Source organism: Lynx rufus, unplaced genomic scaffold (assembly GCF_022079265.1).
Source record: "Lynx rufus isolate CCGP_SWC_20201006 ecotype Redwood Valley unplaced genomic scaffold, mLynRuf1.p SCAF_15, whole genome shotgun sequence".
Lineage (NCBI taxonomy): Eukaryota > Metazoa > Chordata > Mammalia > Carnivora > Felidae > Lynx > Lynx rufus.
The window spans coordinates 28224465-28241914 of NW_025814829.1; the positions used below are offsets into that span (position 1 = coordinate 28224465).

A 17450-nucleotide genomic window follows, 5' to 3' on the forward strand; every position below is an offset into this window, starting at 1 on the left:
ATAAGAAACATAATAAAAGTTATTTTTAATTTAAAGATATAATTAATTTGGACATCACACACAAAATAGGATAACATTTGGTACATTATATACATAACACAAAATGTTGGTAATGTGCAAAATGTTTTTGCAACTAGCTTCTTTAAGAAGGTTCTCAAATTACTGGACTATATATATATATATATTTCCAACTGGTGTTTTGACTGGTGACTCCTGCTTTTATCAAGTTACATTAGCCATTTTAAAATGATATCAGGGGGATCATTATTGCCAGGTATTATCGACATTCTGCAGCTTTTTTAACTTATTTAAAGAATATTTAATGATCACCTATTGGTTGCCATGCAGTGAGTAAAACCAAGTCCTTGTCCCCTTTTCTTGGAACGGTCTCCAGGCACTCTTGCGGGGGTTATCCTATTCAGCGGTCCAGCCATCATCTGTAGAAGGCTAAGCATGTCTGCAATCATTTTCCCTATTTCACAAGTAGGTGAATGAACACACTAAGTGACTTACCTCAACACTGATGGAGTTTTTGTCAAAGCCCACACCTCAGAACAAGGTAAATGGTATGATATATAACAATGAGGGACCAACAGACATATACTATTTTTATTTTTTATTATTAAAAACTTTTTTTAATGTTTATTTTTGAGAGAGAGTGAGCATGAGCGGGGGGAGGGACAGAGAGAAAGGGGGACAGAGGATCTGATGTGGGGCTCGAACCCGCAAACCATGAGATCGTGACCTGAACCGAAGTCAGATGCTTAACTAACTGAGCCACCCAGGTGCCCCTATAACAAACTTTTTTTTTTTTAATTTTTTTAATGTTTATTTATTTTTGAGAGGGAGAGACAGAGTGCAAGTGGGGGAGGGGCAGAGAGAGACACAGAATCCAAAGCAGGCTCTAGGCTCTGAGCTGTCAGCACAGAGCCCGATGCAGGGCTTGAACCCCAGGAGACATGAGATCATGACCTCAGCTGAAGTCGGCCGCTTAACCGACTGAGCCACCCAAGCACCCCCAGACTATTTTTTTAATGCAGCTAGAAACTTTAATAAAGATACCAGTATTAAAAAATGACTCCGCAGACAGTGCCCCGGTGTTGGGTGATGGTCATTATTTGTCTGATTTCTGTAGCCTTAATTATTATATCAGATCTTTAACCTCTCCTGGATCTTCACTGGGGACTCACTGTGAGATCAGCCTTCAGGCTCACTAGCTTGCCCAGGTTGGTGACGACCCCACCGGCACTTCCTGTGTCAGTCCAGCAACAGCCATCGTCACCATGCTTTATTGTCTCGAAGTATTCTGCACCATCCAACCCGTGGTAGGGTCCCTTCCCTAAGGAAAGAAAAAAAACCCCAAAACCTCAAGGCAACCTGGTTACACATGTATGTGACAACATCCCTCCGGACCTCGTGATAGGAGACCACTTAATCAGACTACATGTTTTTAAAAAAAAATTTTTTTTTAACGTTTATTTTTGAGACAGAGAGAGAGCGTGAACAGGGGAGGGGCAGAGAGAGAGGGAGACACAGAATCGGAAACAGGCTCCAGGCTCTGAGCTGTCAGCACAGAGCCCGACACGGGGCTCGAACTCACGGACCGCGAGATCACGACCTGAGCCGAAGTCGGACGCTTAACCGACCAAGCCACCCAGGCACCCCTCAGACTACATGTTTGTGTGTTACCATATATGGGAGACAAAAAAGTAAAAAGTATATTAAAAACTATGCCACGTGGCATTCGGGGCTCAGTTCCAATAGGAACCCAAGTGAGCAGTGCCGGCACAAATAAAATGGCTTCCTGGAAAGAAAACCCTCAGTGCCACGACTCTCGGTGCGAGAATCCTGCCACAAACCCACTTTCATGGTCTTGAACTCATTAGAGAATTTGACGAAAGCTAAGGGCCCCCTGACCCCCACCCCCAAAAGGTAGATGCATGTACGTTTCACAGATAGTTTAGGGGAGGTCTTGACCTCAGGGCAGCAAAGCAGAAGCCAGATGATAATGACACAACCCATTTCCCTTTCTTTTCTTTGACATTAAGAAAAAAAAATCAGGAGACATCTGTTTGATATTAACTTTTTTAAGCAGAGGAGAAGAATATATGGGATTCTGAAACACTTAGATTTTTAAACCAGACATTGTAGAATATTTAGGAATTTGTATTCTAACAACATAGTTTCACTAAGCCTCCCCCGGGTGTGTGATGTTTTCTTTTTCTTAACCTCAAGGTGCATAGTCTGTCTCCTTTTGTTTCCGTGAAGCCGATGCCCCACTGCTCATCACCACAGGCAGGGCAACTCCAGAGCTCCGTTCCCGTTCCCAAGGGCACCTACCTACCCTGTTGGTATTATGCGGCACCTTGCCCGCGACAACTAGGTCACCTTCAAGAGACCAGTTTCTCCTTGCAATTAAATAATTTCACAAGCACAGGAACCCTTGGGAAGCAGTGTTGCAGATCTCATAGAGCCTCGCCTCAAAGCATGTAGTGCCTTCAACCACACAGCCTGCAGAGAACAACAGCTTCTTCATCCATTTGCATTTTCTTCATTAGTGAACCTCTTACGTTCTTGTTTACATTCAGTTTTCATTTGCCAGGTTCTCTCCTCTTTTGTCCATTGCCTTTTTAGAATTTATAGCTGGAAAGGGAAACAGTCTCTGGGTGTAACTTAGTAAGGTCTATTTTTTTTTTTTTTAATTTTAATGTTTATTTTTTTTTTAATTTTTTTTCAACGTTTTTTATTTATTTTTGGGACAGAGAGAGACAGAGCATGAACGGGGGAGGGGCAGAGAGAGAGGGAGACACAGAATCGGAAACAGGCTCCAGGCTCCGAGCCATCAGCCCAGAGCCTGACGCGGGGCTCGAACTCACGGACCGCGAGATCGTGACCTGGCTGAAGTCGGACGCTTAACCGACTGCGCCACCCAGGCGCCCCAGTGTTTATTTATTTTTGAGAGAGAGACAGAGACAGAGCATGAGTTGGGGAGGGAGACACAGACTCCGAAGCAGGCTCCAGGCTCTGAGCCATCAGCACAGAGCCCGACGCGGGGTTTGAACTCAGGAACCGCGAGATCATGACCTGAGCCGAACTCGGTCGCTTAACCGACGAAGCCACCCCGTCGCCCCTAATAAGGTCTATTAAACATTCTTCTCTGAATTTAAATTCCTGGGTCATTTTACTCAAACACTGGTAGACCCTTATTTTCTTGGATTCGTCAGTGTTTCAGATTAGAAGGTGCCAGCAAACCCCAGAGAATAGCACCTTACCTGTGACAGAAGGTTACTCCATCTACAATGAAGTGTGGAGAGAAGGGGTGTGGAGATAAGAAACAGTCTAGGACTGGAATGGAGCTTCCCCAGTCATCCAGGACTTTCTGCCCCTCTGTCCTTCTGTGAAGTTAACATATTATCCTCAAAATGATTCTACCCCAACAGTACCACATAGCTATTGGGGAGCTACCGGAATCCTGCCTACACGGTCACCAACAGGAAGGAGCACAGAGGCCACACGAAGTCTCTCATTTAACTTCCCGCCAATGCTTACTCTACAATGTTTCATGAACAATTAGACCTTTAAAGAAATTTATATTCGTTTTATTCTCACGTACTCTGCGTAAAGGTTACTTCTCTGGCCCAGGTTTTTCTTGGCGAGATATTCAAGAGACATCAACTTGATATATATTTAAAAAAAAAAAAAAAGGTGGAGAAGCATTTTAAATCTTTTCTGAATTATCATGACAAAGACCAAAGGGAATCCACTCATGACATACCAGAGAACTTCTCGAAATGTCGTTTCCCAATTTTCTTGAAACCTTACGCGCACACAACAGTTTAACTTCCCACGACTCCCTGGCTGACATCCCCGCTCACCTCCTTATGTCTTCTACTAATCACTGTCAGCCCATTCCTTTGTGGAGCAAGCTAGCCAGTCAGTACAACTTCTGCACTTGACCTGTTAGCCCCGTTCTCCAGAAAACAATCTGGATTCGATCAAACTGTCCTTAACATCCAAAGGTCTAGAAGGGTTTCTGGATTCTCATTAATTTTTCTAAGCTCAGATGCTCATAATAAAACATGCAGTCCTGTATTCCCTTATATGTAATCCTAAAATTCAAAAGCTTTGAAAACAAAGTTCTCTTCTAATTTATTTGACAGGAAAATTGGACCTAAACTTTGTGAGGTTGTTTGTAATCTCTATATATCTCACTTAGTGTAAATATTTTTACATTGCATAGAGAAATATTAGTAAAACAATATTCTAAATAATATAGTGCCTTTCTGAAGCCCTAATATGCATCTGAAATAAACCATTGAGATGAAGAATTACTTGCAATTATTTCCTGTAATAATGCTCTATTTTCTTAGGTATTTAGGAATTTCTCATTTAGGAATAAACAAATTCCTAATTTTAGGAGGAAACAAAATTTTGTTTTTTTTTTAATTTTTTTTAATGTTTATTTTTGAGACAGAGACAGAGCATGAACAGGGGAGGGGCAGAAAGAGAGGGAGACACAGAATCCGAAACAGGCTCCAGGCTCTGAGCTGTCAGCACAGAGCCCGACGTGGGGCTCGAACCCACGGACTGTGAGATCATGACCTGAGCCAAAGTCAGACGCTTAACTGACTGAGCCACCCAGGTGCCCCAATTTTCTGTTTTTTAAAAATCATTTATTGTACAAACAATATATACAGTAGGTACTGGGGAACTTGTATTCCTCAAGAAGTAGAATATGTAGTGTGTTAAGAAAAATTACTCAAAGCTTAACAAAAGAGACAAAAAATCACTGGAGAAATTTTTCAGTAGGTTACTGAATATTGTTTTGTAGACCCTCTCAGGGATTATCAATTTCACAGGAGTGCGGAATTTTGATTGTCAATCATTCTTTTTTACATCTCTATAAGACTAGAGGTTAATTTGGAATGCAAATGATTCTTTTTCTGAAAACAATGCAAACGATTCCTGATAACAAAGCAAATGAATTTTGTCCAGAAGAGAGAGATTCAATTAATTTCCGGGAGTTAGAAAAGCTGATTCCAAATATTACAGGGTGTTGCCATGTATGATATTAGTCAGTTTTACATCGATTAGAAGAGTCACTTCAGAAGGCCTTTGACTGAACACATAAATCTCTGTTCCTCAAATTCTTCTTTGAATTAGCTGTAGCCTCTTAATGGTTCTCTCATTAATTCATGAGCAAAATGTTTGACACATACTCATGTTATACTTAATATGAATATCATGTTGGGGCGCCTGGGTGGCGCAGTCGGTTAAGCGTCCGACTTCAGCCAGGTCACGATCTCGCAGTCCGTGAGTTCGAGCCCCGCGTCGGGCTCTGGGCTGATGGCTCAGAGCCTGGAGCCTGTTTCTGATTCTGTGTCTCCCTCTCTCTCTGCCCCTCCCCCGTTCATGCTCTGTCTCTCTCTGTCCCAAAAATAAATAAACGTTGAAAAAAAAATTAAAAAAAAATAATAAATAAAATAAAAAAATATGAATATCATGTTATTTACTCTTTCAAGAATTATACTTCACTTTTTTGGGGCGCCTGGGTGGCTCAGTCGGTTAAGCGGCCGGCTTCAGCTCAGGTCACGATCTCGCGGTCCATGGGTTCGAGCCCCGCGTCGGGCTCTGGGCTGATGGCTCAGAGCCTGGAGCCTGCTTCCGATTCTGTGTTGTGTCTCTCTCTCTGCCCCTCCCCCGTTCATGCTCTGTCTCTCTCTGTCTCAAAAATAAATAAACGTAAAAAAAAAAATTAAAAAAAAAGACAAAAAATACAGAATACTTGCCCTATAGGAATTCACATATTATTTGAGTGAAAATAAGATATGGAGAAATCATAAAGGTAACATACAGTAAATGATACATTATCAGTATGGATTTGAGGGGCTGTGGTACAGTTTCTGTATGACTATGTTCTTTTTATTTGTACTGCATTGCTCAGATTTACTTAGCAGACAATTCTGCTTTGCATTATGGAGTGCCAAGAAAGGACATAGAAATACACTAGGCACAATCTTTGTCCTAGAGTTGTTAACAGTCTCGTGTGGGAGAACACATGAACAAATCATCATAAAGTAATGATAACGGATGGAGAAGAGAAGAACATTTATGACCTTACTCTGTCCAGGGGCCCCTGGGTGGCTCAGTGGGTTAAGCGTCCAACTCTTGATTTTGTCTCGGGTCCTGATCTCATAGTTGGTGGGATCAAGCCCCACATCAGGCTCTGTGCTGAGAGCACAGAGCCTGCTTGGGATTCTCTCTCCCTCTCTCTCTGGCCCTCCTACTCTCACGCTCTCTCTAAAAATAAATAAAAAACATCCCCCCAAAACCCCCCAAAAAGACGTTACTGTGTCCTTATGCCTTATATTTATTATGATGCTTTATATTATTTCATTAAAACCTAAACATTTGGAGGAATTTTACCCCCAATTTTATCATTGGAGCATGGACAACCAGCTAATTGCTATAATTAAATAAATACGAATGAATGTATGAATAAATGAATAAAAGGTAGGAGAGCCCAAAAGCAATTCTACGTGTTTTAATTCCCGAGACCAAAGCTTTTCCCTTATTTCCCTTGGAAAATCATTTGGTTGACTCTGGACTCAGGCTAAATCCTGCCTCCCAAAGACCCACAGGATGGAAACCCTGGCACAGGCCTGGCAAATGAGGACGAAGCGTCCCCGCAGGACTAGAGTTTTTCTCAGGTTTGGAAGTAACTGGGATCAGCTCCTTGCTGGGAGCCATAGATCCGGAAGGTCAGAGGAAGGTAAGGTTAGTTTCACTCCTTGAGCTTTCTCGTCTTCAGCCTTCGGTGCTGTTGGGGCACCTGGTATTTGAGAGAGGTGGCACTCAGGGTTGGGTCTCACTTGGCAAAGCACCAGAGATTGGTCCCCCCCCACCCCCGCCCGCAACGCTGGAGAGAGTCACAGAAGCTGGATGGTAAACACGAGCAAATATTGACAGAACGGAGAGTCAGGGTAACACCATCTGGCCCGTCTGCAGTTCAAAGGGCCTGGTCAACTGGGTTTGCATGACACAACCAGGCAGTTTCTAAAACTGAATTTTAAAACGGGCGGCTCATCAGCTGCCCCTTTGTGTTTTTGCAAAATCGCTCCCTGTACTAACTTCCTCACAGCTGTTCTTATTTCCTTTGGTAGAATTTTTTTTTTCATTCTTCCTAGGAAGAGAAATCAATACAACATCTCCAGGAGGGAGGTGGTTGGTATCTCCTACTTTGATCCAAACCACGTGTTGTCTGTGTTGGGTTAATTCCAGCCTGGGTCAAGCAACTGATCGCAAGATGTTTTTGCGGGTTGTGTGCTATCTTGTGGTTGTGTGGCCGATTTCTGCCTCATACGGTGCGTATGCTTAAGATTAGTTTCTAGGGTACTTGATATCAGCCTGCGGGGTACGAAGCATGCTGTCTATGGTTTTAATGAAATTTAAGTCAATGAAATGTATTTCCTTTATTGAAAAATGTCAAATGACTTGGCCTAATGCCCTGTACTCAGTAGGGGCTTAGTAAATATTTAATGATAATTCTGCTCTATGAAGTGGGTGGTTAACTGTACCAATTTGGTACCAAAAAGCACCAATTTCAAAATCTTGAGAGGTCTTGTCTGTTATAAACTCCAGAAATGCTATTTGGAAAGGGAATTGTATGTTCATGGTTGAATTGAATGTAATGCCCGTTATCCTTTTGAAAACAAAACTTTGGGAATTCTTGGGAAGGGGGGCGATGGGGATATACATGGACATGGAATTGTACAAGGAAGGAGAATCAATAATCCAGGAAAAGGACACTCGGATGGCTGTCTAACGGGGCCTCGTCACAGCACGTGATAATGCCAAGTGAATCTGTTTTCTTTTTCCTTCCAACAGAGAACTGTCCAGAACTCCCCCCAGTGGGATATAGCATATTTGTTGCAAAGAAGGTCGAAGGACAAATTCTGGGGACTTACTTTTGTATCAAGGGCTACCACCTGGTAGGAGAGAAAACCTTTATTTGCAATGCCTCTGGGGAGTGGAATAATCCCACTCCCACATGCCAATGTGAGTTGAAATTTTGTTTCTTTGTGTATCTTGTCATCTCACTCCGCTCTTACACATCCTACCTCCCGCAGGCCCCGTTAAAACTTTGTAAAACGAAAATTCTCAAATTCTGGGAATTAATTTTTAAAGCACCCCAGGGTGGAACTTCTCTTACAAGGTACATGGTCAGCTCTTGCTCAGTGTTGATTTAATTAGTTGATTAATAGAATTAATAGACTCAATCACCCCTGCAGGGAGGGAAGAATTTCTACCATATATTAAAACTGCCTTTGGGGGGGGGGGTCTAATTTAATATCATACTCCTTTAAAATTTTTATGTTATAGAAATCTATTTATAGAATTTCTATAACATAAAAATTGTAAATATATACAAAAGAGAAAAGAGCAAAATCAGGTCATATGCACTCATCACTGAGCTTCAACAATTGTCAACATGTAACTAATCTTTTTTCTCAATGATTCTGTTTTGCATGGTTATTATTTTGAAGTAAATATGTCACATTTTATTTCATCCATCATATGACTTTTGAGAACTGAGATCCAAGTGATTTGCTCAAATTCACAAAACTCACTTGTGGTGTCTGTAGAGACAGAGAATAACTGGTCAATATCCTCGTTATTATTAGTATTTTTAGGAATAGTTGGCTTTGTTCTCCTTGATACCTAAAGCACACCAAATGTTTATCCTGTATTTATACCAGCAAGTTCATCTTCTCTCCTGTTTTTCACGGGGGGTGGGGGTGGAGGGGTGGGGTGGGGGTGGGGGGGGTGGGGGGGGTGGGGGGGGGTGGGGGGGGTGGGGGGGGGTGGGGGGGTGGGGGGGGAAGCAAAATGAAACAAAAAGTACAAACTGATGAGTGATGTGTCTATTCATGGAGGAAAGGGAGGGAAAAACTTGCCTCCAGCATAGGGTGAAGTATTTTCAGCAAAGCTTACCAGGATGATGAACATGCCATTGATCATTTCCAGTTATGTGCTTAGTTACTTTTCGTAAGTTCAAGTGCCAACTGTCACTCTTGTGCATGACCAAGACCTTTCCTACCACACTTAGGCCAACCTAGTCCCTTCGCGTCCTGCACTGATACGATTTGGTCCCATGTAGGAGTCCCTGTTACAAAGTACAGTTTTAGTTCTGATTTCTATTCTCTCATTGAAGTCTGAGGAGGTCTAGCCTCCGCAGTGGTGGACTTTCTCCTGCTCTTTCCGATCACTTCCTGTTTTCTTCTTCAGTGGGCCACTGTCCTGACCCTGTGCTGGTGAATGGCGAACCCAGTTTCTCAGGTCCTGTGAATGTGAATGACAAAGTCACTTTTAAGTGCAATGAGAATTATATCCTCCAGGGCAGCAACTGGAGTCAGTGCATGAACGACCACACCTGGATGCCTCCCTTACCCATCTGCAAAAGCAGTAAGTGTCAGAGAAACAAGCACCAACCCAAAGACACTGACCAGAGGGACACCCTAGGCATTTGTCACATCCCTGCAATGATGTTTTCCTCTTTTTTTTTTTTTTTTTTGTATCTGGGAAGGGTCTGGGATCTCGGAAGAAGCCAGAAAACAAATGGAGCTCACAGAGCCAAAACTCACCTCAAATGATACATTCCAGTGAAACAAATAGCATCCAAACAATGAACACTTTATTTCCCCTCTCAAGTAGGATTCCTTTCCTACTAAGTCCAACACAGGATAGTTTGGGGCATCTGACTTTTTTGTTCGTTTGTTTGTTTCATGATAACGCCTTACAGTTCTTATTTGAAAAATACATGAAAACAGGGGAAGAGGACCACATCTCATCCATTGCAAAATTATATAAAATAAGAGTTGAGGGGTGCCTGGGTGGCTTAGTGGGTTAAGTGTCTGACTTTGGCTCAGGTGTTGATCTCGCAGTTCGTGAGTTTGAGCCCCGCTTTGGGCTCTGTGCTGACAGCTCAGAGCCTGGAGCCTGCTTTGGACTCGGGGTCTCCCTCTCTCTCTGCCACTCCCCCTGCTCACACACTGTCTCTGTCTCTCAAAAAAATAAAAAATAAAAAAAAAAGTACCTCCTCCTAACGTATATTAGAAGTACCTCCTTCTAGCATGGTAATTCACACTTCTCAGAGGAAATTAGTAGGAATGTGTTTGCTTCATGTCTTTTCCTATGTTTATGCAGACATTTAAAATAAACAAATGCACACACACATATCTACACACATATACACTTACAAAAATGGGACTTTGTGCTATGTATTGTTTAAATCTTTTTTTTATGTAACATTATACATGGGAATCTTTTTCGATCAGTATATGTGGCTGTATCTCCTGCTTTTATTTATTTGTTTTTTCTATCTCCTGCTTTTAAAAAATAATGTGGATACACCATCAGTTATTCCATATCTCTAGTATTGATGAACGTTTGTTCTATTTCTGTATTTTTGCTATTACAAACAATGCTGAAACGAATGTTATGTATGTATACATATACATATATCTTTATGTCTATGCTATTATTTCTGTAGGATAGATTCCTAGAATGATTGGTAAGTCACAGGATATACTTATTTGTAAAACATACTTAAAAGATCCAAGAAATTCTACTAAAAAACTTCATTCTTGGACACAAAATAAATATTGAAAAATCAATAGTATTACTTTCTAATCATTATGATGTGACTATTGAAATGTAAAAATAATTCCATTCATGAGACCTATATGAAAATTTACCGAAGGACATGGAATAAGACTTAAATAAAAGATATACCGCGGTCCTGCATGGACAGACTGGTATTGCAATGGAATTCTACCCAGAGTTTCTTTTTTTTTTTCTTTTTTTTTTTAACGTTTACTTATTTGTGAGACAGAGAGAGACACAGCATGAACGGGGGAGGGTCAGAGAGAGGGAGACACAGAATCTGAAACAGGCTCCAGGCTCTGAGCTGTCAGCACAGAGCCCGACGCGGGGCTCGAACTCACGGACCGCGAGATCACGACCTGAGCCGAAGTCGGCCGCTTAACCGACTGAGCCACCCAGGCGCCCCAAGAGTTTCAAATTTAAAGGTATAAAACAAAAAATTGAGTTTGAAATCTCCTTTGGGAGGGTACATGTCTAACACTACAGATTTATTTATTTAAAGACTTAATTTTTTTCAGACTTAGTTTTTTAGAGCAGTTTTAGATTCATAATAAAACCGAGGGGAAGGTATAGAGATTTCCCATACACTCCCTATCCCTGCATATGCACAGCCTCCTACACTGTCAACATCATTCACCAGATTAGTACTATTTTTTTTTTTTTTTGTTACCAAGGATGAACCAATGTTAATACATCATATTCCCCCCCAAATCCATAGTTACCTAAGGATTCACTCTTGGTGTTTTACATTCAGTGGGTTCGGACATGTGTGTAATGATGTATATCTATCATTATAACATCATACAGAGTCTTTTCACTGCTCTAAAAATCCTCTGTGCTCTATTTATTGGTCTCTCTACTTCCCCCGCCCATCTCAGCCATTGATCTTTTTATTGTTTCCATAGTTTTTCCTTCTTCAGAATGTCATATATTTGGAATCATATAGTATGTAGCCTCTTCAGACTGCCTTTTTTTCTACCTAGAAATATACATTTAAGGTTCCTCCATGTCTTTTCATAGCTTGACAGCTAATTCTCTGTTATCGTTGAATAATATCCCGTTTCCAGATGTACCATAAGTTTATCGATCCGGTCACCTCCTGAAGGACATCTTGCTTGCTTCCAAGTTTTGACGTTTATGAGGAAAGCTGCTATAGATATCGGGTGCAGGTTTTTGCGTGGATGTAAGTTTTCAACTCCTTTGGATAAATACCGAAGAGGGCGATTGTTGGCTGTTATGGGAAGAGTAGATTTAGTTTTTTTCTAAGAAACCATCAAACTGTCTTGCAAAGTGGCTGTATCATTTTGCATTCCCACCAGCAACGTAGGAGAGGCCTTGTGGCTCCACAACCTTGTCAGCATTTGGTGTTGTCAGTGTTCCAGACTGGCCACTCTAATGGTTGTATAATGGTATCTCCTTGTTTCAATTTGCATTTCCGGATGACAAATGATGTCAAGCATCTTGTCATATGCGGATTTTCCATGTGTATATGTTCTTTGATGAGGTGTCTGTTAAGGTTTGGGGCCCATTTTTTATTTATTTTTATTATTTTAATTTAATTTAATTTTATTTTTTTTAAATGTTTTTATTTATTTTTGAGACAGAGAGAGACAGAGCATGAACTGGGGAGAGGCAGAGAGAGAGGGAGACACAGAATCCGAAGCAGGCTCCAGGCTCTGAGCTGTCAGCACGGAGCCCGATGCGGGGCTCAAACTCACGAACCGTGAGATCGTGACCTGAGCCGAAGTCAGACGCTTAACTGACTGAGCCACCCAGGCGCCCCTATTTTTTTTTTTTAATTTAAATCCAAGTTAGTTAACACATAGTGTAATAATGATTTCAGGAATACAATTTAGTAATTCATCACTTACATTTAACACCCATTGCTCACACCAACAAGTGCCCTCCTTAATGCTCATCACCCATTTACCCATCCCTCTACCTAACATCCCTCCAGCAACCCTCAGTTTGTTCTCTGTATTTAAGAATCTCATGGTTTGTCTCTCTCATGTTTTTATCTCATTTTTGCTTCCCTTCCCCTATGTTTATGGCAAATTTTGAGGCTAGACAATTCCAAGATTACCCCCCAAACAGCATTTATATTCCTCAAATTTATGGAAAGATAATGAATATAACTAATAATTACAGAAATGAATAGTAAAATTAGATACACATGTTTTACTGATCAAATTAGCAAATAAAAAAAAAATGATTTCACCTAACATCGTTCATGATATGAGGGGCTAGTCACTGATGTCAGTGAGGAAAAGAGATATCATTCTGTAGATATATTTTGGCAGTAGCTATTAAAATAATAGGCAGCTTTTTGTTATTTTTAATTTTTTAAATTATTTTATTATAGAGAAAGAGAGAGAGCGTGAGTGGAGGAGAGGGGCAGAGGGAGAGAGAAAGAGAATCCTAAGAAGGCTCCATGCTCAGCACAGAGACTGATGCAGGGCTCGATCCCATGACCCTGGGATTATGACCGGGGCTGAAATCAAGAGATGCTCAACCGACTGAGCCACTCAGGTGCCCCAATAAGCAGTTTAAAATCACAAACTATATGTAGCCTCTTTCAAGGAGTTAGGGGTTACTTGAAACATACATATATACTGTAGGCAGTTAAATTACAAGCATATAACATCATTATTATTAGCCTGACACAGGTTTAAAGAATTTATTTCTTTTCTCTTTTAATTCAGTACTTCCCATTCTAGCTCTGAAATGCAGGATCTCTGTCTTTTTGTGTTAGTTCATTGCCCAATTCTAAAGAAAGCTCCTTAGGTCCCCGAGTAAAGCAGATTCTTTTCTGCTTAGGCCCAAGATCCATATTATCTCTTTCAGTTGAAAACTGTACTCTTAAAAGTTACCAGGAGAGCCCTGTCTGTACTGGGGTTCCTTAATCAACTCATGGAAATCCTTTTTCCTTTCCTCTATACAGCTTTTGAACTCAGTTTTTGATCTTCTAAAAATTATTTATTAACGTCTCAAAGAAAACATCTGTGGTGTAAAAAAATACAGAAAATAAAACATTTAATTACCTACAAACCTACTACCCAGAAGTAACAGAGTACTTTGATATATAATTTTCAGGCTTTTTTTCTGTTCATATATGTTGATGCATGAGTGTATTTTACAAAAATAGCATTTTATGCTATTATTATAATTACATTTCCATTTGTATGTATTATTATAATACATAGTATCACATACTATGTACTGTACTAACACATACTCTTTTATGCTTTGCTGTTTTTACTCAACTATTTGGTTTGAAGGCATTTATGTTTCCATAAATATATACCTATGTAATTATTCTTCATTCACCCTTTAACCTTGATCATCATGTTTAGATGTATATAATCTCAGAGCTCAAAGGGACTTAAGAAATAATTCTGTTTAACCTGCTCATCTCATAGGTTAGGAGGGAAACCGAGAAGGATAAAATCATGGGTTGTGGAAGAGGCAGAACCCAAAATTCACAACATCTCGTACTTTGTCCAACTCTCTTTCCACAATTTTATAGACTCATCTTTCCTTCCAGTTGTATCCTGCGTTTCTGAAGCTCTCGTGTTGCACACTTCTGTCCCACAGAGAACGTCAGCCTCCATTTGAACGCCCACCATTTATCTCCTCTCTTAGGGAGTTGCTACTCCCACCTCTACCTCTGGTTTAATTTTTCTTTTCTTGTACCCTGACGATCTCTACAATTTAAACTTCCTTTCCTCAAAACTCATGCCAATCAGAAAGCACTCCCCCATTCCTAATCACTCAGCGGATGAGCAGGAGAAAGCAGTCTCTCCCAGGATAAACATGATTCTGACCAGAAGGAAGTGAATGGAGAAGGTGCTCTAAGATCCCGCATAGACAGCTAAACTTAGGGGGTGCTGTTAACTGAGCGTAACTCATGACCGTCGTTCCTGTTCTCCTGTTTCTCAGGAGACTGTGGCCCTCCTGGGAATCCGGCTCATGGCTATTTTGAGGGAAGAGATTTCAACTTAGGTTCGACCATTACTTATTACTGTGAAGACAGGTAAGTGTATGCAGCCTTTCAAATGTGAGATCGTGGGGCGCCTGGGTGGCTCAGTCAGTGAAGCATCCGATTTCAGCTCAGGTCATGATCTCACAGTTTGTGAGGTTGAGCCCCAGGGCAGACCCTGTACTCTGAGTCTCTCTCTCCCTCTCTTTCTTCCCCTCCCCTGCTTGCACACGTTCTCTCTCTCTCTCTCTTTCTCTCTCTCACCCCCCCTCAAAATAAGTAAATAAAAATTTAAAAAAATTATTAAAAAAAAACCCACAAAGTGAGATCTTGCCCATTGACTGGTAGCTTTGTTGTGGGGAGTGACCCAGCCTGTGTCACCTCGTGCCCTGACTGCCTACTGCTTCAGGAGTCTGAGCTCATTCTGACGAGAGCTGCTTTGGCCACTGCCAGATGTCCCCAATCTCTAAAAGATAGACTCATGTCTTTATCCTAAAGTATTTAGTGTATTTATCCTAAAGTATTACATTTTTTTTCTCTTAGTTGAGACAGGGGCATCTGGGTGGCTCGGTGGGTTGAGAGTCCGATGCTTGATTTCAGCTCAGGTCATGATCCCAGGGTCATGGCCTCGAGCCCCATGTTGGTCTCTGGGCTAAGCATGGAGCCTGCTTGGGATTCTCATTTGCCCCCTCTCTCGGCCCCTCCCCTACTTGTGCACACACTCTGTCTCAAATAAAAAAAAAAAAAAGACAAGAGAAGATATTTAAAATGTATGTTTTTTTCTAAAGACTCTCAGCACAAAAACTCAAAGAAACACAGAACACATGGAGGTAAAGAAAGAGAATGATTTATTGTCCCAGCTTGCCACCCCCCCCCCAATCTGGTTTCCTATTTGCAGTTCTTTGAATTAAAAAATATATATCCTTTTAAAAAAAAAAGAAAAAGAAAGAGAATGATTTATAGAGCTTTAATACATCCTAATTAAATTCTAACCTTAATTTAGACTACCTCATCCTCTAGCTTACAGATTACCTACTCTTTCCTTGGCTTCAACCTTCTTAACTCAGGGTCGTGTTGCTTCACTAGCATTTCAGTCTCATTATAAACTTCCAGTGGGCATGTTTTTTTTTCTGATTAAAAGCTGTATCTCCTTCCTAAGATTTATTTGAGGATTTTCTCTAGCTTTCCACTCCTTTTTAGAGAGTAGATGGCAGATGTTTTTTTAAGTTATTGAATGATGAAGCACTTCGTCCCTCACCCTCTCCACCCAACAACTGTGTGTGAACACACGTATTCAGATCTCACTGGTCCATGTTTTACAGATTGAATTATCACTTGGGTCCTCTTCACCCCCAAAAGGAGAGTGACTATAGTTGATGGCTGCTTTGTAATACTGAAATAACTTAAGCATTCATTAAGGCTCAGGGAGGTGGATCCTATCACCATATGAAATGCGGAAAACAACTATACAAAACCAACCTTAGTTGGCTGCCTTAGCCCAGATCAGAGGTGGAAAGGTTAAGTGTTGTTGCCATTCTAATGTCTGTTCAGGTACCACTTGGTGGGCACGCGGGACCAACGGTGCATTGATGGGGAGTGGAGCAGTGCACTTCCAGTCTGTGAGTTGATCCAAGAAGCCCCCAAACCAATTCCACAGACTAAGTTTGAGCGGGTGCTTGTAAGTAGTAGGCTTTTGTCTGTCTTGTTCACAGTTGTATCTCCTGGCACATGCTCAGTAAATATCTGTTCACTGTGGGATGTTTTTGAAGAGTTGGCCTTGGCCCGATTGTAGAAGAGGGATCATAAACTATTAATTCGTATTTTTACATGAGAAGTTCTCATTCACCACCATCATCACAAACACCTCATGAGGACATGTTGGTAAGAGTTATTGTCTCATGGACTTTATAGAGCGAGTTTTATATACTCATGTCTTAGACTTGTATGTATTGCTGTAAAAAGTCTCTGAAATTCTTCTAGATTTTAAAAAACCCTGAACAGATCAATTTTCATTGAGATCCCTTTTATAGATCCCTCTTTTTTTTTTTATTACTGGGATAACAATAAGTATACATAAGCTAGAAAAATTTAAGTGATTCATCACGTTGAATACCCAGATCAGGGACCTAAACGCTATGCATTAGCTTCGGAGTATATGGCTTCAGAGAATCTCAGTTCTTAAGCTGTAACTTACTTGAAAAAAAAAAAATTTCTTTTTCAGCTTGCCTTTCAGGAGACGAAAGACCTTTGCAAAGCCATGCAGAACTTTATGAAAAGACTCAAGGAAAATTCCTTAACGATGGAGGAACTAAAATATTTTCTGGAAATTCAGAAAGCCAAGCTGCAGCCAAAAAATGATGCCCTGACATTATAGCTGAGCAGACTGGGTCATAGAAAAGTACCCTATGAATAAACCTTCTTCTTGGTTCTAAAACCGGTTTCAGATTTTTCTCTCATTAGACTGAAACACAGCTTCACTGTATAGTAACCAACTGTAGTTGCATAAAACACCTTGTGTGTGTGTGAGAGAGAGAGAGAGAGAGAGAGAGAGACAGAGACAGAGACAGAAACAGAGGCAGAGAGAGAGTATGTGAAAGTGTGAGCGTGTGTGTGCTGCTCTTACGTGGTGGTTGTCTGTTTAAGACCAGAATTTAGCAGCACATCAATGGGGAGTGAAGGACTTAATTTTCTGTCCGTGAGGAGAATGGGAAGCTCAGATCCCAGCTAGGGGGATGCCTCATAGTTTAATGAGACACAAATGGTGAGGCACAAAATAACCTCAAATTAACCAACACTTATGAGGCAA

The 17450-nt window shown here is 41.0% G+C and overlaps 1 protein-coding gene across 1 annotated transcript; it reads left to right on the forward strand.

The window, feature by feature from the left end:
* The first annotated feature begins 75 nt into the window (after positions 1 to 75).
* Positions 76 to 17052, forward strand: C4BPB (complement component 4 binding protein beta). The gene is made up of 7 exons (XM_047076750.1): positions 76 to 559; positions 7188 to 7364; positions 7888 to 8058; positions 9289 to 9465; positions 14605 to 14698; positions 16196 to 16322; positions 16866 to 17052. Exons 2-7 carry the CDS (start codon positions 7307 to 7309, stop codon positions 17016 to 17018), a joined length of 780 nt encoding a protein of 259 aa, XP_046932706.1. The 5' UTR covers positions 76 to 559; positions 7188 to 7306; the 3' UTR covers positions 17019 to 17052.
* The last annotated feature ends 398 nt before the right edge of the window (positions 17053 to 17450 follow it).